Raw genomic sequence first — 22,376 nt, forward strand, 5'->3', positions numbered from 1 at the left:
TGCGGTGTCTCCCCGGGAGGGGCAGGCTGCTAGCGTTGCTCACGTCCCTACCTCCGTGCTGCAGGGACTCGGTTCCCGGCGGGCCCCGCCTAGAAGTCAGGGCCTCCCTCCCTCCGTCCAGCCAGAGGGCACAGGCTCGTCCCCAGAGCCAGCAGGCCAAGAAAGCCGGAGCCCTGGTCACCTTTGCCCGAGCGTGTTCACGGGGCAGGGAGGGAATCGAGCTGAAAAGACCAGAGGGACTGCCCCAGGGCATCGCCCCACCCGCAGAGGTGTCACCAGAGGGAGCCGCCACCGCCTCCGATAATTCGCCCCGGGAGGAGGGGCATGCCCTGAGAACCGGGAGCTCTGAGGGTCTCCCCAAGCCAGCTGGTGTGTGGGGAGCAGTGCGGGAAAGTTCGCGCCCGGGCGAGGGTGCAGTCACAGCCTGGAGGTTGGGGTGGTCAGCGAAGAGGCTGAGCTTGACGGGAGCAACAGGCTCGGCCAGACGCGCTGTGCCGCTAGGGGGAGCCCGCGAAACGGCCGCTAGAAGGAGCCTCCAGGGTGTAAAAAAAATTACGTTTCCAGTTAAGAATGGCAAACTGGGTAATTTAATTTTTTTAAGTTTATTTTTGAGAGAGAGACCATGAGCGGGGGTGGGGGGGCGTAAGGGCAGAGACAGAGGATCCCAGGCGAGCTTTGCATTGAAAGCGCAGAGCCCAAGGTGGGCTCGAAACCACCAAGTGAGATCAGGACCCGAGCTGAAGTCGACGCTTTACCCACGGAGCCACCAAGGGGCCCCTGGGCACATTTAATTTCGTTCCTTCTCAAAAACCCACAAAAATCATTTCTGGTTTGTTTGTTGTTGTTGTTGTTGTTGTTGTTTTCACCACTTTTGTTTCTGAAGACAAAGCTGCAAGGCTGAGAAGAGGAAAGGAGACGATCTGGGAAGCTGTAAAATAGACCAGTTTTAAACTCTCAAAAATAACAGGAAGGCCAGATGGAATGGAATAAAGCTTTCAAAATTATACAGGCAAATTATTTTCGCCTAAAATTCTGTACTCGATCGACCTTTGATTGATCAAGTTTAAGGGCAGGATAAACACTAAATGGATAAAAGCCTTTGATACCCGCAATAAGAACTCCAGCACAGGACAGGGGCAGAGGGAATCCCTGGGGTGGTGGGGAGGGTCCTTCAGGAGGACTGCTGGGTGCCGGGTGTCAAGACCCAGCCCGGCGCAGACGTGGGTTCAAGGGCGCTGGGGGAGCTTTTCTCAGGAAGAGGTCAAGCACCACCCATACACATTTCTTGAAAAAAGATTTAAGTATTGAGGGTTGCATCGGTAGTAAGTACATAGAAATCCAAGCAAACACAGAATTAAGACAATTATCTCCAGAGAAGACTAACAGACCGGGCGGGAATCACAATTTTCTACAGGACTCCACTGCTGTGTGTGGTATTTACATAGTTACAATAGTGCAGACGCTGGATATTGATTTAAGCAAAATCTTAATATAACCAGTTTGGAAGGAGGAGGAAGATAAGACTCATGCTTGTGGACAGGGAATCAGGGAGAAGAAAGCTGAGAGTCAGTAGATGATGCCTGAAACTGAGAAACCGGAGAGCACCGAGACAAGCAGGTAGGTTATTTTGAGAACTGGGGTAAACACCTGAAGAATCCGCTTACCCAGGTGAAAGTGCTTGGCTCTGGAGAAGAAGGGAGAATGCGGTCGCTGCTTTTCACAACGAACTTTGAAAAGTTTGGCTCTCTTACAACTATGTGCATTGGAACCTGTACTGAATGTATAAATATATGTTTCTCTCCCTCTTCCACTACATCCCCTTACTCACCGGTGTTTAATTTTCAGAGTAACTACTTTATATTCGCACCGAAAAGTTCCTTTTGTCTCTGCCTTGAAGGCATTACCAAGAAGGTTACTCTCAATATTTAGAAATTCTGCTTTTAAATAGTAACAGCTGTGGGGGCGCCTGGGCGGTTGGTCCAGCGGCCGACTCTGACTTCAGCTCAGGTCATCAAGGCACACTTTGCGAGACTGAGCCCCTCGGTGGGGCTTTCAGCCTGCTTGGGATTCTCCCTCTGCCCCTCCCCTAGTAACAGCTGCCATCATGACCTGCCCAGCACTGAGTGCCCAGCACTTCCACACTCTCTCTGGGTTCCCACAACAGCCACGCTTCCATTTCACGGGTGAGAAACTCACGCTCAGCTTGGTTAAATAATTTGCTCCTCTGTAGCTGGGAGCCCTGACCCCAAAGCCTTGTCAGACCTCATCTTTCTAGGGTTTGAGTTTAAAGGAACTCCAAAGGGGAAAACATGTGGCAGTTCAAAGAACTCCTGGGGGGTAGGGTGGGGGGTGGGGAGGGGGGGGAAGGACGGGGAGGGAAGAGGAACCCGAAGAAACCCGCCAGGCCAGGCGTTCTGCAGTATTACTAGGGCAGCTTCTACTGACTTAACCAAGCCTGGCTCCAAATTGGAGTTCCCAGCTGGTCATGTGGGCAAAGGAAGCAATTTTTAAACTCTGGCCAGGAGCCCCTGTGGTTACAAAATAAAAGCTTGGTTCTGCTCTTATTCTGAAGGAAGAGATGTTCCCGCTGCTCCTGCACCAGCCCAACAACCCCCCCCCCCCCCCCCCCGCGAGGACGCTAAGCCCACAAGGTTTTGTGGCCAGAGAAGCTCGGATTCCTGAAAAGGAGGGGACAGAGGGCCTGAGTGCTTCCCAGTGGGGGGTGGGGGGGGACCCGGGTCCGGGATCTTAGACCAGATGATCTTAAAGGCCCCTTCTGAGTAAAACTGGAGGTCGTGTTTACTCGGAGTCTAAATCACTGGGAGCTTTGAGAGTGTCCTGGGCAGTTCCCTTTCCGGAGCTGTCGTGTGACAGCGTCAGGACCCTTACCTGGCTCCTTGGGTCAACTGGTCGGGCAGCTCGGGCGTGGGTAAAGTACGCGATCTGGTGAACAACAACAACGTTGTTTACGTTCCCTTTTTCTGAAAAGTCACGAGCCACCGGCAAGTGAGGAAATGAAAGTGAAATCAGCTGATGTGACACCAGTCGGCGGCATCAGTGCCCTGACCTTCAGCGAGCTGTTTACTTGGGCACAACTGCAAGCGCGAGCGGGCGGGAACCCCGGGCCGGCCTCCGGCCGCCCTTCCCCTCTCCACCGGCCTCGGCTCCGTCTCCGGAGCCTGGCGTTAGGAAGCCAGCGAGAAAGGAGACTCCGCCAAACCTGACTCCCTGCCCGTCCTCTTTACGAGCGCCTGTGCGTTCTGCCTCTTGTTCGTAAGTACCCACCCTGCGTGGAGCGCAGCTGGCCTGCGTCTGGGCTCAGCGTGGGCTCCGGCCTTTCGCGTCCTAGCGGGGCCACGCCGCCGGGCCGTGTCCGCACACCCGCTCCCCCCCCCCCCCCCCCCGTGACCTCGGGTGCCGCTCTGCCCTCCTTCCCTCGGCTCCCGCCACCATCATCCTGGGGGGCTGCGGCCCCCAAGATGGTGAGGGGACTGCCAGCGCACCCGGTTAGAAACACACGGCGATGGGGGCGCCTGGGTGGCTCGGTGGGTTAAGTGTCCCACTTCGCCTCAGGTCATGATCTCACAGTTCGTGGGTTCCAGCCCCGGGTCGGGCTCAGTGCTGACAGCTCAGAGCCTGGAGCCTGCTTCGGATTCTGTGCCTCCTTCCCTCTCTGCCCCTCCCCTGCTTGCTCTCTCTCAAAAATAAACATTAAAAAAATAATAATTAAAAGGAACACACAGGGATAACCTGGCGACAGGGTGTTGCAAGGTCTGTGCAAATAGATGTTTATGGCCCGCGGGGCGGGTTGCTCATCAGAAACGGGCAGCCAGACAGAAGCAGGTCACTGACTTGAAGTGGCTCGACTATTACTATTCCAAGTTACAGAAACACCCTGAGTGCTTAAAACATACACCGCGAGTTGAGATTGTCAGAAAGACCGGTGTTCTTGACTCAGAATTGAACGGGGTCTAACATATTCAGAGCCTGTCATTAGACTACAGCGCTTCTCATGCCCGCCAGTGCTGATCTTAAAATATTTTCTTAAATACGGACTGTTTCCTTAATAACTTCCGTTATACTTCTTCACCTGTAAAATCAAAGGTTCCTCTGGGAAAGACACACACACACACACACACACACACACACACACACACACACACATTATGTGATTCCTTCTTTCCTTCTCGACTCCTGACAACTAATGTGCATTTCTCAGTATCTTCTTCCTACACCCCAACCCTCGCCAAGCCCCAGACCTAAGAATCTGTTCATAAGACATCCCTTTCGATTCTGCACGTAATGCCCTTTCTCAGGTTCTCGCCAGCCGACTCCTGCCTTACCTTACCTGATCATGAAGTCCGTTTGTGTTTGTTTTCTGCATTTCACTTTTACATAAATGCAACACATAATTCTGGAAATGTTTTTCAGGCAAAAAGAGAACAGTTGTTCACAATGCCACCACCCAGAGACAGATGCATTAACATTTTAGAATGTTCCCTTAGTCTCCTTCCTGCAGTCATACTCTATTAGTGTGATTTTAGACTGGCTTTTCTAAAGTCTGCAGTCTCACCAGTTTGGTGCGTCACAGTTTAATTCCAATGGTGGGCATTCAAGCTGCTTCCCGTTTTTCGCAAGATGCGGTGATGAACATTCCTGTGTATAAACCATTGATTGCATTTCTGATTGCTGCCTTGGGGTAAACCCCTAAGTGGAATTACCAGGCCAAAAAGATAGGACTATCTTTTAGTTTTAAGGGTTTCCATGCATATTGCCTAATCGCCTCCTGGAAAGTTTGCGCAAATGTTTACGGGTCACTTGGGCCACTGTCACCGTCACCGTATGACAAGGCTAGCCTTGCCATGAGCTAGGTGCCATCCAAAGTTCTTAGCCGCAGTTTTGATACAGAAACTCACAGGTTATTTGACTTGGCTTTTCTTTGCTTGTGCTACAAAGGCATAGACGTTTTTTCTCATGTTAATGAGATATAGTGATTTATATAATAAGAATATATATTTGGACTTTGTTGCCCTTGCTGGCACAGAGCTCCTAAAACCCTTGGAACATTAGAAGTGTGAATAGCAATAAAGGTGTCTTCTTTATTCATTAACAAGCTCCTTCCAGCCACGTCTGGGTTTATGCTAATGAGCTGACTTTTGGAAAGTCCCTATAGATGGGGTTTGTTTGTGGGAGAAAGAGCCTTGCGATTAGAGGGTCTTGTGATTAGAGGGTCGGAACTTTTAGCCCCACCCCCCACAACCTCCAGGGAGGCAGACTGGCTGGAGATTCAGTCACCAACACCCGGGGATTCATTTTGCCAGTCGGGCGCTGATGACTAAGCCTTGGTCAGGAGCCGGGAAGGAGGAAGGGGAGACGGCTTTCGGGACCGAACCCTTAGCCCCAGGATCTGACACTCTCTTCCTGTAGATAATGTCAGAATTGGCTTAAATAGTAGGACACCCGCTGGTGTCACGGAGAACTGCTTGGTGGAGGAAAACGCCCACACATTTGGTAGAAATATGACAGCTACACTTACCTACTTGGCAGTCCTTTCCTGAAATCTTTGTTCCTTGTCTGTTTTGACGGACGGTTAATGTTTTTCTTACTCGTTTGTATGCATATTTGACATATTGGTAATATTAATAATTTCATATCTGTTGCAGATGCTTTCCACACTCGTTGGCTTTTACTTTTATTAGTTTGTTTTCGTTATACGGAAATGTGTCTTTCTTTTAAATAGTTAAATCTGCACTTTTTTTTTTTTTCAGTGTGCTTTTAAGCTCAAAGCGTTCCTTCTCATTCGTAATCGAATCTGGACTTGTTTTTAGATCTTTTTTTTCCCTCTGTTCATAGCATTTCACTCTTGGATCCATGTGACGTTCATTTTGGTATGTGAGCTGGACATGAGGACTTAAACTAGTTTTGCTTTCAGGAAGCTAATCGACGGCTTCCGCACCCGTTCATGAAAAACCTTCCAGCGAACTCTAATACTTTGGCCACGTATTAACCCCGTATGTGTGGCTTTTCTGAGACACTCCACTCTTGAGCTGTCCATCCCGGTAGCCGTGGGGGGGTACCGTTCTGGGGGCTGGGGCCCAATCTCGCCCCCGTCATCTCTAGGAATCTACCCGGGAGCTGGGTACCGCGACTACTTCAGTTACTCTAGCCTGCCACGGGCCTCAAAATGGTACGCCCGAAAGTGACTTCACAAGCATTAACAAGCGTCTGCAAATGTCATCTTCCAGCACGTGGGCTGTATGTTCTCATTAGCAACTGAGATCTTCAGAGCTGTACTCGGCGCCCCTGGGTCACGCCACCTCAGCGTTCTCGGCCCTGTCAAAGGACAAAACGGAAACAATTGAGTGATGAGCTTACCCTTCCTTTATCTGAGGGAAGACAAGCCATGGATTGGGGGAGTACAGCGCCTCCCAAGCATGGAGCAGTCTGGCAGGATTTGGGGCAAGAGCCAGTTGTGTAGGGAGGCAGCAACGTGGGAAAGAATGGGCACGATTGGCCAGGAGGTCGGGGTTTCCTTAGAAGGCGGGCAGGTCCTGTTTTCTAGGGTAAGGTTGTGCTGGGGGAGGGGGGGTGGGGGGGTTGGGTTTCCCTGACAGGTGTTTCACATGACTTAGGCTTAGAACTGTGACACGGGCTGGGCCACCAGGGCCGCCTCCATTTTGTGGTCCCGGTACAGGAATTCACTTTGTCAGCCCAAACCTGGACTTCAACAGACTTTGGAAGGTGAGCCCTGGGTCCCCCGCGCTTTTGTGGAGAGGTACCCTCTGTCCGCTGGGCAGCAGTGGGGCAGTGGAGGTACCGACGGCCAAGTCCCCGGGCAGAGCGGAGAGCGGCAGGAACCGCAGCCTCGGCCCCCTCCTCAGGCAGCCGGACAACCGGGAGGCAGAGGCCACAGCTGACGCCAGCAGGGTGATGAGGCAAAGACTGGTCAGAGTGACCGAAGACTGGCTTTCTGAGGTTCCCGAAACTGGCCTTGAAGGGTAGAGGAGGAGGGCCCCTAGCGTCTGCTACTCAATTTAGCTTCGATCTGCTTTCTTTGAATTAATCTGCATGTGTTTTGAAGCCCTTTCTGATGTATTACAAGCTTGCTGGGGAAGAAGCCTCTCTCGAAAGACCTCTTGCAAAACTGAAGGTCCGAGTCTTTGGGTCTATTATTCTTTGCCTCCCCTTCTTCCAACGGTTGCGTGCCAGCCACGTCCAAGTAGGCCTGGGTGCTTGCCGAGGGCCCAGCCGGCAGGACGGGTGTGAGGTGACCCCTGGCCTCCTCGCGTCTGTCCTGGCTCACAGATCTGTCTGGGCGCCTAGAGCCTCGTGTCTGAGGGAAGAGGGACAGGAGTTAATAGAACACTCGGGTCGAGCGATGAAATCCACACCTCTCACCCTGGCCTACAAGGCCCCCAGGGACCTGGGTCCCCTCCCCTCAGTCACGGGGCTGCCGCCACCCCGGCCCCAGAAATCTGATCCTCTCCCAGGCCGGTGTTTATAACAGCCGCACTGTCTCCCTGGAGGGCTCTTGCCCAGGCCCAACTCGGGATGGCTCTGTCACATCCCTCGGGCCTCAAATGTCTCCTCTGCACACAGGCCTTCCCTGACCCACTAATCTAGACTCACGGCTTCCAGCACCTTCTCTCCTTTGTTTCATCCTGTTGGTTTCCTTCCCAAATCTTTTCAAAACTTGGAATGGTCTTTTTAAAAGTACACCACTGGTGTTTGTGTCCTCAACCGGAAGGCAAGCTCATGAGGCCAGGTTCCTGGTTTGCCCTGAGAGCTACTGATTCCACAGGGCCTACGGCTCAGGGAACTCTCCAAAACGTGCCTTTCGTGGAGTCACAAGATGAAACCCTGGCCTCCTCAGTAGAAGGGGGGCTGTGAATGTCTATTGGGATTGCAGGAGAGGGCTGGGCAGGAGAACCAAGAGTGACAGCCAAAGGCTGTCCTGCCTTCTGGTACTGCTTACCCTCAAACTCTGCTCTGGGTCCTTAGCTTCCCATAAGCTAGCTGTGGAGTCCCGCCACTAAAAACCAAGTGAGGAGGGGCGCCTGGGTGGCTCAGTCAGTTGGGCATCTGACTTCGGCTCAGGTCATGATTTCACAGTTCGTAAGTTCGAGCCCCGCGTCGGGCTCCGTGCTGACGGCTCGGAGGCTGGGGCCTGCTTCCGATTCTGTGTCTCCCTCCCTCTCTGCCCCTCCCCCGCTCACGCTCTGTCTGTCTCAGAAATGAATAAAATAAACATTAAAAAAAATGCTTAAACATTAAACAAACAAAAACACCAAGTAAGGACGGGTCCAAGACGCAGGCGCGTTCTTGTGGTGAAGGATTTTTTCTCCCTCTAGATTTTTTATGTTTTGACCCTCGTTCCCAGCTGCATCATCTGCCCGCCGAGGCTAACAAGCAACAAAACAAACGAACAAAGAGCTAGTTAACATTCATGGAACCGCTGAAACGGTCCACGTCCGTGGCTCCGTGTTCGTGGAGGTCTGGAGACGGACGGTTTTGACCCTGCGTGGCGGTCTCGTGGCGTGGTCGTGCTTCTGCTGGTGAAGCTGCTTTTCGTTTCCCTGGCACAGGCAAGCAAACCCAAATGTCACGCGCTGCCTACAAAGCTGCCCTCCGGCCTGGCCGTCCTCAGAGCGTGGGCGACCCCCGAGGGCTGCCTCCGCACCTTTGGGACGCACCACCGCGGGCCGGTTGTGAAAAATAAGAACCTGGGCTCATGCTTCTGCCAAAGGAAACATGACACATTTCCCTTTCTTCTTCCCTTTTTATTTCTGTCAGAGCCGCACCCACACCGCCAGCCACCCTGTCCTGCGTGTGTTCGGCGGGGAGGTTTTCCGCAGGGCCGCTGGCTGCTCGGCTCAGACCCTGTTCTGGCTTTATCCGGACTCTTTCTTCCCCCTGCTTTGCTGCTCTCTCCCCCTTGGTGCCGCACCCCCAGCCCCCCTCCCCTCGCTCCTCCCTCACCTCCCTTTTCTCCACAGTCAGGGCTCCGGTTGGCAGAGCGGGCCGGCCCAGCGCACCCGGCCTACGGGTGGGCGTGGAGACAGTTGCCACACCTCAGTCTCGCCACAGCCCCCGGGTACAGGCCAACGACAGGGTCCGGATGGGGAGCAGGTGCCGGAGGCCAAGCCGGGTGCTGCTCGAGCTCATGGGCCCTGAGCCCAGGCGCTTGGCCCCTGGGTCCACGCCCTTCCCCACCACCTGTGGCGGCCGCATCAGCGTCCAAGGGCACAAAAGACAGCTCCCTGGGGCGCGGGTCCCCCAGCGGAGCTCTGCCGCTGGACGCAGGCACCGTCTGTCTCCTCTAGGGCCGCACCGCGGCCGGGCTCCGTTCCCTGAGTTCCAGTTTCTTCTCCATGACAATAATGACTGACACAGGACTTACTAGGTCACGTTCCATGTGCTGTACATAAGCTACAAGATAAATTCTATTGTAGCCATTTTACAGATGGGAATGTTAGGCGCTGGGATGTTAAGTCAATGGTAGAACTGGGATTGGAACCCAGGACACACAGCTGCAGAGTGTATGCCCAGAACAGTCATTCCACATGGTCTCCACCGCACGAAGAGCCAACAACGACAACAGCGTCCGCCAGGCCTCAGCGGGCACGCACACAATTCAGTGGAGGCAGGTTCTAGATGATTACGACCAGCCTGCCTGATGGACTGTCACTGGCCACTGGCCGGGGGACCTTGGGGAAGCTCCTGACCTTCACCGAGCCTCGGTTTTACTCCTCTGGAAGATGGGGATGGCAATCGTAAACCTGCTCCCACAGGGTTGTCGTAAGAACTTAATAAAATGGTACCTACTAAGTGCTCGGCACAGGGCCTGGCACAGAGTAAATGCCCAAAGAGCTTCTGAAATCTGTTTTCAACTATTAATCAACTCTCAGTCAAACTCGATTTCTCCCTGGACGCCTTCACTGGTCAAAGAGAATTCTCAAAGCAACTTCTTCCCTCTGTTGTCCCCTAGAGCTCTCTTAAATCACGAGTGAAAAGGAAGGCCGGGAGATGAATTTACAACTAGTAACCACCCCATCAGCTCGCTGTTTTTTCTTTTAAGCTTCTGTTCTGTTCTGACAACAAAATGATACCATCAGTTTCTACCAGGCAGTCCTGGGGGCCCCGGTAGGGACCGCTCGTGGGTGGGTGTGCCCTTGACCTCCGCTGTCCCCACATCTCATGTCCGTCGTCAGGGCTCTCGGTGTGCGGCTCTCACAGCTGTAGGCCTACGTGATGTTATCTGAGAGACAGGAGAATCCTGTAGAGAGCTCACATTTAGAAACCGGGAAGAAGAGGGAGGGGCCAGGAGGAGGAGGACCAGGACAGGGAAGCAGATGGAAAAAATCGACACAAGGAGGGGTCTGAGCAACTCTATGTGCCGTTGCTGACGTTCATTCAGTCACTCGCGTGTCCTTTAACAGACTTTTACTAAGTGCCTCCCGTGTGGCCCGTAGTCCCGGGCGTGGGGGACGTAACAGTGAAAGATAGGTCTCTGACAGATAAACAGACCAGCTAACCACAGACACATAAAGATGAGCATCAGATACAAGTCCTTGCCCTCATGGAGGTTACAGTCTACTGGGGACTGGGGTCGGGGGGGACAAGAAATGTTGAGAATGTTAGATGGCACCAGAGCTATGGGGAGAGAGCAGGAAAGGGGCACAGGCAGTGTGAGCTGTGGGGCCGGTGGAGGGGTTGTCACAGATGGAGATGCTAACCAGGGGTGGCCTCCGTAAGAAAGGGACAGTTGAGCAGAGAGGCCCAAGGGAGGCGTGTAATAACAGAAGAGCATTCCAGGCAGAGAAAATGTCAAGCATGGAAGTCCTGACTTGCCTTAAGTTCTTGGAAAATAAGGAAGAAGCCACTGTAACCGAAGCTGAGGGAGGGAGTGAGGGGCAAGGATAACAGGAGAGGTCCAAGAGGGGACAGTATCGAGGTGTCCTGTTCCTAAAGGAGCAGGAAGAATACCAGGTCGTCGTTGATGTTGCCGTGGAAAGAGGGCACCCTGGGCAGAAGTCATCCTTGGTAGCACATTCCGGAACATATACACCCCTCCAGGTAGAACATACGATATATTCCCGGTGGAAGAACTCAGAAGTTCCAGTCTAGTCCCCACGCTCCTGGAGGGGGACTCTGAAGGGGACGTTCTTCGTGGGTACTCCGTTCCCCTCCGCGGGGCTCACTCTGAGAGTTCACCAAACACTTAATGAGCGAAGTAGAATTTCCACAGGTGGTGAGTGAGCAGTTGCCTGGCATGAGAGACAGTCGCAGGGGGGCTGTGTGTGTATATATATATATATATATATATATATATATATACACACACATATATTGTGTATATATATACATACACATATATTGTGTATGTATATATATACAATATATATGTATATAATATATACAATATATACATATATATATTGTGTGTGTGTGTGTGTATATATATATATATATATATATATATATATACACAATCACGTGGACGGGTATTCTCGCAGATCACAGACAGGTGCCAAGTATACTCCGGAGATGGAGACCAGAGCTACAAACCTGCCTCCGGGAAAGGGAACGAAGGCACTAGGACAGTTCGTAAAGTTCCTTTTGATTCTGTGACTCAGGAGAGCCATGGCACTTGAGGCGTCTTGAGAAGCAAGTGCCAACAGTAAGGGACGGTGATTCACAAACATCGCCACAGCGTTGTGTCCAGTCTTACAAAGTAATGTCCTAAAGTACGGGCAGCCACGAAAAACATCGTGCAGGAAACACTTCTCGTGACATAGGGACACGCTCACGCCGTAATGATGTTGACAAAGCGGGATGCAAACATACATATTCGCATGAGCCTGACCGTGTAAAACAACATGACGGAAGGAAATGCATTGAGAGTGGTGGTTTCTACAACCCAAAGTTACAGATGAGTTTTGGTCATTCACATATTTTTCCACTTTTCTACAATCATCACGTGTGGCTGTCTTATAAACAGGAAAAAGTTCAGCTAAAAATGGCAGCAGTGACGCAGCAGCCTGCTGGTTCACCCTCTGAAGGAGGCAAGGCTCGTCATGAAAGAGAATTCAAAAGCTCGTGGTGGCGAGAACGAGATTATGTGGATTGTCAAAAGCCACGAAAGCCAGGGTGGGCTCTTAGGACAACAGAGAAGAGCGCCATGGGGTTTTCCAACGGAACGTCCAGAGGCATCCGCTACGAAATGTTCAGACGAAGAAGCTGTGACCAGCCTCCAGCCTCTCGGTCCCTGAGGTCCTGAAGTCTGTCCGGATGTCTGAGGGGACACGGGGAGCAGCCAGCCCAGCGCCGTGCTGAGTGTGTCTGACACACGAAACACGGCCCCTCGCCTCAGGAAGCCTGCTGGCTTGTCAGGACACGCACACAAGATGTACACGCGCAATAACTGAGGGGTACCACAGGGCTTGGCTTTCCTTTTTCTTTAATTTTCTTTCTTTCCTTCCTTCCATCTTTCATTCTTTCTCTCTCTCTCTCCCCCCTCTTCCTGTCTTCTTTCTTTTTTTTTTAATTTTTTTTTTCAACGTTTATTTTTGGGACAGAGAGAGACAGAGCATGAACGGGGGAGGGGCAGAGAGAGAGGGAGACACAGAATCGGAAACAGGCTCCAGGCTCCGAGCCATCAGCCCAGAGCCCGATGCGGGGCTCGAACTCACGGACCGCAAGATCATGACCTGGCTGAAGTCGGACGCTTAACCGACTGTGCCACCCAGGCGCCCCCCTGTCTTCTTTCTTAACAAGAAGTTCCTTCTGTGTGTCAGGCACCATTCAGGGGATAAGATGGACGGCCAAGTGGATAAAGGGGGCAGGGATTAGTAGGATTTGGAGGCAGGGGGCAGGGCAAGACCTCAGGAGTTTCAGGGAGACTGAGAGAGAGGGCAGATGGGTTTGGGGGCCCCCTGAGCACAGCCAGAGTGGAGAGCACCGGGAGCAGGCGCCCCCTACAGAGAATTAACGGCCAGTACAAGTTCAAAGTTGCCCAGTGGCGCTGAGCCCCAAGCTCCAGGCGGTGGAGCTGAACTCTGTGCCTATAAAGACCGGGAACCAGGGGCGACCTCCTTCCCCATATTTGTGCTCCTGGGCTTCCCAGGTCCGGTTTTATTTTGTTTCACTCTCTAGTGAAACCCTCCCAAAGGGCAGTTGAGAGAAAGACAGGAAGTCAAAAACAAAGGCCGGTCGCCTGGGAGCCACAGCCAGAGTTGGCTGATACGATGTCCTCAGGCCGCCACGCCTTTTGAACCTGGCTCTGTCTTCAAGTCAAAAATGCTTAAAAATAGCGATTTTTTTGAACCCAAGTGTAACAGGCCTGAAATAGGGGCAAGAAGAGGGAACATCCACGTAAGGCCACCCGTACTCCCAACCAACGGAGGCAAGTCAAAGCTCATCTGCTACGGCACACGCGCACAAATCGGGGTTCCAGCCCTGGAAATCCATCTCGCGCCCTGAAACACCTAAACCCACTAAAAACGTAGATACAGGTTTCTACACGCATTTGTGAAATACGAAACCGTACAGAACACCTACTGCTGGGGATGTTCCCGCACCGCGGGCTGGGCCAGCTAGAACTTCGGCTATGCTACTCTCACAACGCATGGACCAAAGACACCTTTCCACACCGGCTAAGCCTTGCTGTGGCAAGGCGGGTAGCGGGAGGTCCCAGGGCCTCCGCGGGATGGCCCTTCTCTGCCACCTCGGCGCTTCCCTGCCGAGCTCCCCTGAAGGAGAAGCCAGGGGCAGAGGCCCTTGGTGGACGGTGGCGACAGGAGTTCAAAACCTCACTGCAGGCACAGGTGTATGTTTCTGTTCTGACGGGCACCGGCCTCCCCCCAAGGTGCTGTCCCGGCTCTCGGTCAAAGGAGTTGCTTGCTGATACATCTTTATTCTCATTGTCTGCACTGACTCAGGTCCTCTGAAGGGAGCCACCTGCTATAGAGTGAATCGCTGTGTCCTTCAAATTTCGTACGTTGAAACCTAACCTCCAAGGTGATGACAGTAGGAGGTGAGGCCTTTGGGAGGCGATGAGGTTGAGAGCAGAGCCCTCATGAATGAAATCAGTGCCCTTGTGAAAGAGGTCCCAGAAAAAAATAAAGGTGCCCCAGACAGCTTCCTGTCCCTTCCACCATGTGAGGACACTGGGGAAGGATGTCCCTCTACGAACCAAGAAGGGGGCACACCAGACACCAAATCAGCCAGTCCCTTGATCTTGGACTTCTCAGCCCCCGCCCCCCGAGCTGGGGGAAATAAATGTCTGTGGTTTATAAGCTGCCCGGTCTGTGGTAGTTGGTGCAGCGCCCTCTCCCTCAGCGGGGGCCATCTCCTCTTCCCTCACACTTGTTCTCTTTCTCCCTCGGGGCACTTCCTGTTCTAGCAGAACAGAGATGGGATGTGGTGGGACTCACCTTCCTTTTCAGCCAGCGGAGGGAACGAGGGAGCGGCTGCTCCCTTCAGAAGCCGCCCCCCAGGGCTGGACACGTCCCCTGAGCCTCTCCCCGGGGCCACCGCTAGCTGGCTGCAGGAAACCACCTGGCGCCCCAGGCTGGGTGCACTGACAGGATGGCCCTCCGCCCTTTGTCCCCAGCACCTTGTGTCTTGGAAGGCTAGCGGCACTTTGGCCCACAAATGGCTATTTTGTTCGGTAGTCGAAACTTTACAAATACAAAGGTATCGCAGGCAGACTACTGTGGTAGAAGAGCAATTTGGAGAAGTCCTTCTGGTTAAAATCATAGTGAAAAGACTTCAAATACGATGAGGACGGTGTACGCTATTCTACGGGGACTACAAGTAAGTTTTCTGCGGATCAATTTGGCAATATGCAGTAAGATCACGCAAAAGTATTTCTACCTTTGGCTCCACTTTAGATATCTAGCTGAAGGAAACATCAGATTCCAACCAAGAATCATACAAACATCTTCCTTATCTGTCACTTATAATGGTGAAAATGGAAACAATCTGCCTAATGGCGTGACGGATAAATCTACGACACGAACTATCACACAGCCATTAAACATGTATTTGCAGACTATGTGACAGCTTTGAAAAATGTGCATAATATTCAGCGAGAAAATCATTGTGGTCAACAGTGTGACTATTTAAAAACACATCAGCGCATAGGAAAAAAATATTGGTAAGAAATTAACAGTGGTTCTACGTACGTGGTGGGATAAGAGGTTATTTTTTATGTATTTTTTTCTTTTACGTATTATTTTCCAAGATTTCTATGATTCCTGTTCTCAGGAAAAAAATCGGAGACACTTAAAAGGTAGTGAGTGCTACTGTGTGATTTCATGAGCAGGTGGCCTCTTGCCTTCACCAAGTAATGACTCCCAGAGCAGGGCAGGTAAGCTCCCGGAGAAGTCTAGCAGACCTCGTCCCCCCCCCCCCCCCCCCCAGCTTGTGTTAGAACAGGCTACAGGGCTTCTAGAACACACCAGTGCCCCACCCCAACCTGGAAGTTCTGATCTGCCGGGTCTGTGGCCCATTGACAGTAGTTCCCACAGCGCCCCCTGGGGGGGGCCCCTGTGCCTCTAGCGCCTTCCTCGTCCTTCAGGCCCCCAGGGACAGCGAGCCTCCTCCCTCACCCCAGACAAACCCACCCTCGAAAGGATCTGAGAAACTCCCTCACAAACATTTCCAGGGGCTTGTGGTGTTTAAAGGGCAGCAAAGCCTTTGTTCAAAGGGCATCCATCATTGTCACCGCTTTCCGGCACTCAGCAGCCCAGGGAGCCCCTCCTCCTGAACAAGGCCGGAGAGGGGGCTCGCGGTGACTTACCAAGTGCATCCCGCCTGCAGGCTCCCTCTGACTCTTGTTCCCGCTGGGGTTGGAGGGAAGGCTGCCACAGGTGTTTATGGGATTCCAGAACGGAGAAGGCGAGCTTGTGAGGAAACCGGGAGGGAGGCCGGACACTCACCGGTGTGACTTCCCTCAGGTGCCCCGGAAGGCGGCCCTGCAAAAGGGCAGGAGACGATGACCGTCCTAAGGCCAAGGCGGGGCAAGCAGCTGCTGTTCCTGGGCATCATGACAGTCACGGTGGCGGTCATCTTCCTGCTGTTCTACGCTCTCCTCTGGAAGGCCGGCAACCTCGTGGACTCACCCAACCTCAGAATCGGCTTCTACAACTTCTGCCTGTGGAACGAGGGCACCGGCTCCCTCCAGTGCCGCCAGTTCCCGGAGCTGGAGGCCCTGGGGGTGCCGCGGGTCGGCCTGGCCCTGGCCAGGCTCGGTGTGTACGGGGCCCTGGTCTTCACTCTCTTCGTCCCCCTGCCCCTCTTCCTGGCCTGGTGCAACAGTAACGAGGCAGAGTGGCGGCTGGCAGGGGGCTTCCTGGCGACGTCCTCCATGCTGCTGGCCAGCGGCCTGGGCCTCTTCCTCACCTACACGTGGAAGTGGATCCGGCTCTCCCTCCTGGAGCCTGGGTTTCTGGCTCTGGGCACTGCCCAGGCCTTACTCCTCCTCTTGCTTATGGCCACGTGTGTGTTCCCTCAGAGAGCAGAGGACAAGGTCAAGCTTGACAGCTGCTAGTTCTGTCGAGAGGCTCACGATGGCAAGAGTTCAGTTTGAACTATGCTCAGAGAAGGTGCCAGAAAACTCATGGGCTGGCATGTCTTCTCAGCCTGTTTCATAGCAAATGCCGGCCTCAAGCTCTGGCAGATGGGACCCACCGCGGAGGAGGTGGGGTACCCAGTGCCGAGAAGGCCAAGGGCGCAGCAGTGGCAGCCGCGGTACCTGCGGCTTGTTAGCGTGGGGCTGTCCATCCTTTGGGACTTCCGAGGTTCCCAAGGACACACCACAAAAAGCTCATTGTCACGAGGACTCCTTTAACTGACATTAGGATTCCCATCACGAGGCCTGATTTCTAGGATAATTAGCCACATGTCACACTGGAACCCAGTGAAGGTTCATGGCAACAAAGGGGGGACGTTATGAGAGAGTGCACCTCAGCCTCCCTGGGGCCCTGGTTAGCAGGCTCCCCCTCCCCACGGTGGGTGTGAAGTGATGAGCCCGTCTCCCAAAGGCCCACGAGTGATCCCTGAGGGAGTCACTAAAGACAGAACACGTGGGCACAAAGACAAGCCTTGGTGGCTTTGAAGGTTCTCCCGAAGTCTCCCAGACCTGAAGCCAGACAGAGCAGGGGCGTCAGCTGGCAAATCGTTCCCAGCACGTGACCTGGGAGTTGGGAACACAAAACGCCAAATCCCTGGGCAGGAGGAAGGTGAAAAGAACTGAGGGGTTTCCATACAGATGTCGAGGCCTTCACTTCTCCACCCAGAATTGGAAAGGACATAAACACAGCTCACACACTGGGGAACCGTTTGTATTTTTCAGCACCTATATATTGGAAAACCTATACAGCAAATGACTGCCTTATTCTGTGCCTGTCAAAAACCACACTGAATAGAGTCAGAAGCACGGACTCCGGTGTGATCTTGTCTTTAGGGTCTTCGCAGGGCTCCCGTCCCACTGGCGCTTTACAACTGCCCAAGGACTGAGGCTGAGCCGCCAAGTGGCAGGACGGTGGCCGCCTGGGGGAGGGGGGCTTCCGATCTGCACACGGAGTTTCAAGATCCCACACAGAGCAGAGCCCTGTGGGTGGGGCACCTGCCGGGGGGGGGGGGGGGGGGGGGGGGGGGGACTGCGCGAGTGACGGGAACTGTGCTCAGAACAGCCGTCCTCCTTAGGGAGAGATCAGGGGGACCAGACGGTGGGGATTCCAGTGCACTTAGCAGCAATGCCTCTTTTTCGCTGAAAATTATTAAGTTGGCTCTTCAGTTCACTAAGTTTGGCCACCATGTCCCCACCTTCCCTGGACCTGGAAGGCCAATAAAACCACGGCCTCCGAGTGGAGAAGGCAAGGCGCAGGGAGAAATTCTGACGGAAGCGCATTTGGACTCCTCACTTGCACACACTCAACAGGGCAGCTCCCCAAGGAGGTGACTGCCTGCCAGGGAGGAGCGGACGAGGGGAGGAGCTGGAGGGGAGGAGCGGGAGCGGCTGGCAGGCCCCGGGCGGAGGGGAGGCCGGCTTCCTCCAGCGCTCTGGGTAGAAAGTCCTGGGAAGCCTGTCCGTTCAGCTGAAAAATATTTCCCTGACGTATTTTAACATGTCCTCGTCCTCCTCGGGGCTTCTGCTGCGGGCAGAGTCAGACCCCGCGGGCCCCTGAGGGCTGTGGCCTGGAGGAAGGGCGTCTTTCTCATCGTCCTTGTCCTCACTTCTCCCAGGAGAGCTCGGTGACGGTGACAAAGCGGAGTGGGCCCGGGACAGCTCTGGCTTATCAGCGCCAGCCGGGGTCAGTGGCTCCAAGGGCTGTTCCTGTTTCCGGGCCTGTGGGGTAGGAGAAATGAGGGGCAAAACAGACATCGTGCTATTTCCCGAATGAAATAACCGCCGGCGACGCAGAACACATGCGGAAGCCACTGTGAAGCGTGTGACCGGCTCGAGCACCGCCCCAAATCAGAGCCTCCCCCTCTCCATCCCCCCCTCTCCCGGCCACCCCTCACAGCTCCCGAAGAAGTCAAGACCCGCTTGGGAGAGAGGCGGGCAGGGGCCTGAGGAACGGCAGAGTGGAAAAGAAAAATAGGAAAAGCGTATCTGGAAAGGTGGGGGTGACAGAACGGAAGGACCACGGGTACAAAACTTGAGTGTGGGCCTACGTTCTGTCACTTATCGGCTGTGTAACTATGGGAAAGTCCCTGGGTGTTAATATCTTCATCTGTAAAATGGGACAGTAATACCTGCACTCACTATCACCGGGTTATTGCAAGGATTAAATGAGGCAACAACCTAGGAAAGCACCTGGTCAACTAGAAAGTACTCCACAACACTAAGGTGGCAGTTACTATTCGCTTCAAAAGCCAGACTTGCGTGGCATTCGGCTGAGAAGTCCCCTCACCCACCTGAGACCCTCCAGAGGACGTAAGCGGTGAAAAACTTCTGTCCCCTCCACATACCACACACAGTCACCCAGAGAGAGATGCTCTCCCACCCACGACCACTCCCTCCCCAGGTGTCCAGCCCCAAACATTCAGTGACACCGGACATGGGGAGAGACCAAGGGGAGCACGAGAAGCGCTAGACAAGGGACAGCTGGACGAAGGGGGATGACAGATGACAGGGCTCCCCAAGGCCAACTGAGAATGCAGGGCGTCTCTTTTATTGCCATTAACCAAGGGCCCGGTCCGGTTTCTGGTCGTGAGAGTAAGAAGAGACACAGTGGACTTTACCTCAATCAGTATCCCCAGGGCGACATCCACCATTTCGGCCTCACTCATGCAGTACACAGTCCTCGTGGCAGGAAGTCTGAAAGGAAGGCACGATGCTACAGATGGGGACAGACGGGTCTCGGGTCTCAGGTCTCACGAGGGGGCAGAAAGCGAGGGCAAGAGTCCCATTCCCGGGCCTCCCGATTTGCCACGTGCACCTCTGTGGGGCTGAAACCCCCGCCACCTCACCGCCACCTCACCATTCTGCCCGCACCGCAAGACTCAGCCCCAGCAACTGTGACGCCTCCAAACCCTCCCTCCCTCCTCATTCCCCAGGACCCCGACGGGAAGTTGTCCCACCTTGCGGCAGCAGCCCTTGGCATTGCTGCCGATGTCCTCGCTTTCGGGGTCTTCACGGGCACCTTTCTCTTCTCGGCCACCTGGGCTGTCATCCATGTGGGAAGGACCCTCTTTTTATCCCCAGATTTGAAGGTTTCCATCTCTCTTTTCTCTCATGAAGGAAGACGAGTCAGGGCCCAGGCTTAATGACTTGCTTTTCTAATTCAGGACGGGGAACCCCACGCTCATCCGACCGGGAACTTTAGGTCTGTTTGTCCTGCATGGGAGTCACGCTTGAAATCCTACAAAGAACAAAGTCCAGTGAGCTCTAATAAGCTGGAATACTTCCAGTCACCAGCTGAAATTACTGGTCAGGACAGGCCAGAGGTGGACAGCAGGCCCCAGGAGACTAAGATGGCCCATTCCCCTTCTCCCTGCCATCCAAGATGCTCGCTGTCCCCAGGGTGCCTAGCCTACCCTGAAAATCTCTCTCATGATCTCTCCCTCATCTCCCCAACTCCAGACTTCTCATTTCCTCTACCTTAGTGTGGTTACAGACAACTCCAAGACCATTTTGAGTCCCCGCAAGGTTTAAATGGCCAACACTCCCTCCCTTAATCCAAAAATACTTCTGGGTGGCCAAATTTTAGCCAGCAGTAGGGATTAGGAACCACAACCGGACCTGCTCCAGGAAGGAGGTAATCCAGAAGGTGCCCTGACAGCCTGTCTCATCTAACCTGGTCTCTCTTCTCCCCACCCCCACTTACCACCGCCACAGCCCCTCCCCCTACAGCTCAGTCCCCACCCAGGGACTCGGGGTGCAAGTCTCACCCTTCCACTTGGCAGTCCACTCTGAAAGCAGTCCAGCTCCGCCTAGGGAGGCTCTTACTGGAGCAGAGGTTTGCCTAGAAAAGGGTCAACCATGAATAAGCGATCCCTCTCTGAATCACAGTCATTTATTGCTCATCTTAGAAGACTGTTTACAACTTAAGGGAAAAAAAAATGAGCATGACGTCATCCTAACCTGTCCGGCCAGAGGGCAGAGCTTGGCCAGTGTACCTGGTTGCTGTCAAAATTCAGGCAGTGATGATAGCCGACTGTTCCCACAACTACCCGAGCCCTGCTAACCGCCAGGCGCAGACACAGCCCCGCAGTCAGGCACACCGACATTTATTCCACCCGCAGGCAGATATTATCAAGCCCATTTTTACAAACGAGGAACTGACAGCAATGTGCCCAAGGTTCCAAAAAAAACGGAACGGCCAGCCAGGCCTCGCAGCCGGGTGCTGCAGGCCGAACCCTGTGCCTAAGGGCCGCCGCGCTGCCGGGGCTCTGAGAAGCGCAGAGGCCGGGCGCGGGGAGCCCGCGAAGCCGGGCAGAGCCCGCGCTACCTGGGTGAAACCCGGCCCCGCCGGCTCGTGACGTGCCCGGCGCTCCCCAAGCAAGGCCCGCCCCGCTCTCGGGGACCCTGCGCCACCGGGGCCGCGGCGAGACGCGTGCCAACCTGCGGGGGACGAGGGCGGAGCGGAAGCACGTGGATAGCCACGTGAGGCCTCGCCGGCCGCGGGAACGGCCGGGACCGCCTCCTCCGAGCCCGTAGGCTCGCGGGCCCCGTCGCTCGGATACGGCGGGGCGGAGCCGAGTCCCGGACCACGCGCCCCTCCGGCCCGGCCCTCCAGCCTCCCGGGCCCGCGCGCAGTTCTCGGTTTCCGGGGCGGGCCCGAGAGGCGGCGCGGGGCGGCTGGGCGGACCCACACCCCACCCACACCTGGCAGGCCGGAGGGACCCGGCTCGGCCCCGCGCGCACCTCCTCCACCCCGCGCGGCCTCGCCACTTCCGGCCCCCGGCGCGCCCCCTGCAGGCAGCCCGCGCAGTCGGCGTCCCCGCCCCCAACCCGAGCGGGAGTCGCCAGCTGTCCCGGGGCCGCGACACTCTCTCCTTGACCCGGCTCTCGCTCTCGTCGGGCTCCTCTGAACCCTCATCTAGGCCCTGCCTCTGGAGCTTCCCTGCTCCTCTCTGCATTGTCCAGTTTTCGCAAGCATCCTACCGAGTCATTTTAGCCAGGAGCCCCACCCTCCAATCCTGATCGCCCTCAAATTTGGGCGGGCTCCTCATTTTTCACCATTCCCCAGGTAATGTCGGATCGCCTAGATTGCCTTCAGCAAGAATCCTGGTTGCCGAGTTTAGCGAGTTCCAACCCTTCCCCTCCCCCCACCTCCCACGCTCCCTTTACCTTTGGTGATTCCTCTTAGCAGCTTTCCATCCACTCTTTGGCTATAAAGTCCCTTTCCTTCTTGTATTCAGAGTTAAGCCTGATGGGTCTCCCTTACTATAAAACCCAATTGTAATACACACCCTTGAATAAAGTCTGCCATTAAGTTTTTAACAAGTGTCAGTAATTTTCTATTTAATAGAATATTTTTTCTTTAACAGTCCCCAAACATGGCTCCAATTGAGGTCTGCTAGTCGGATTTTAATATTAGAGTGTCAATTCCTGAGCCCCCAAATCAGAAATTAGGGTGAGGGGAGGAGGGCCTGCATTTTTTTAAGGCTCAGGATTCCCACAGGGACCAAGTCCAACTCTCGCTGCTGGGGTGTAGGCATCCCAGAAGGAGGGGGTACAGGGTGAGACCCTCAGGTGCAGGAAAAGAAATTATCTTAAAGTAAGTAGGTTTCACTAACACTTAACATTCAGATTGGTGGCCAGGTGTTCCCTTTTCCAATCCGGCAGCTCCACGAAGCTTCCCAGGAGTCCGCGGTGTTTGCGTTCAGCCTGATAAGAGCACTGTGGTGGACACGTGGAG

At 54.3% G+C, this 22,376-nt stretch overlaps 2 protein-coding genes across 7 annotated transcripts; one reads left to right on the forward strand and one right to left on the reverse strand.

Annotated features, from left to right (window-relative positions):
- The first annotated feature begins 1,602 nt into the window (after positions 1–1,602).
- On the forward strand, positions 1,603–17,447 carry TMEM140 (transmembrane protein 140). Of its 3 annotated transcripts, XM_047831790.1 has the most exons (3): positions 1,603–1,617; positions 2,990–3,273; positions 15,963–17,447. In XM_047831790.1, the coding sequence occupies exon 3, from the start codon at positions 16,001–16,003 to the stop codon at positions 16,553–16,555; it is 555 nt and encodes a 184-aa protein (XP_047687746.1). In that variant the 5' UTR covers positions 1,603–1,617; positions 2,990–3,273; positions 15,963–16,000; the 3' UTR covers positions 16,556–17,447. The 3 variants fall into 3 exon arrangements, with proteins under 3 accessions (XP_047687746.1, XP_047687755.1, XP_047687737.1); XM_047831799.1 differs by lacking the exon at positions 1,603–1,617 and having other exon boundaries at positions 2,625–3,253; XM_047831781.1 differs by lacking the exon at positions 1,603–1,617 and having other exon boundaries at positions 2,631–3,273.
- Positions 17,448–17,582: 135 nt separating this feature from the next.
- CYREN (cell cycle regulator of NHEJ) lies at positions 17,583–21,749 on the reverse strand. 4 transcript variants are annotated; one of them, XM_047831841.1, is made up of 5 exons: positions 21,620–21,749; positions 20,404–20,477; positions 19,594–19,874; positions 19,255–19,330; positions 17,583–18,355 (listed from the first exon to the last, which is right to left on the reverse strand). In XM_047831841.1, the coding sequence occupies exons 3-5, from the start codon at positions 19,731–19,733 to the stop codon at positions 18,101–18,103; spliced, it is 471 nt and encodes a 156-aa protein (XP_047687797.1). In that variant the 5' UTR covers positions 19,734–19,874; positions 20,404–20,477; positions 21,620–21,749; the 3' UTR covers positions 17,583–18,100. The 4 variants fall into 4 exon arrangements, with proteins under 4 accessions (XP_047687797.1, XP_047687767.1, XP_047687786.1 ...); XM_047831811.1 differs by lacking the exon at positions 21,620–21,749 and adding an exon at positions 21,077–21,328; XM_047831830.1 differs by lacking the exon at positions 21,620–21,749 and adding an exon at positions 20,964–21,091.
- Positions 21,750–22,376: the final 627 nt, after the last annotated feature.

This window comes from Prionailurus viverrinus, chromosome A2 (genome assembly GCF_022837055.1).
Source record: "Prionailurus viverrinus isolate Anna chromosome A2, UM_Priviv_1.0, whole genome shotgun sequence".
Classification (NCBI taxonomy): Eukaryota; Metazoa; Chordata; class Mammalia; order Carnivora; family Felidae; genus Prionailurus; species Prionailurus viverrinus.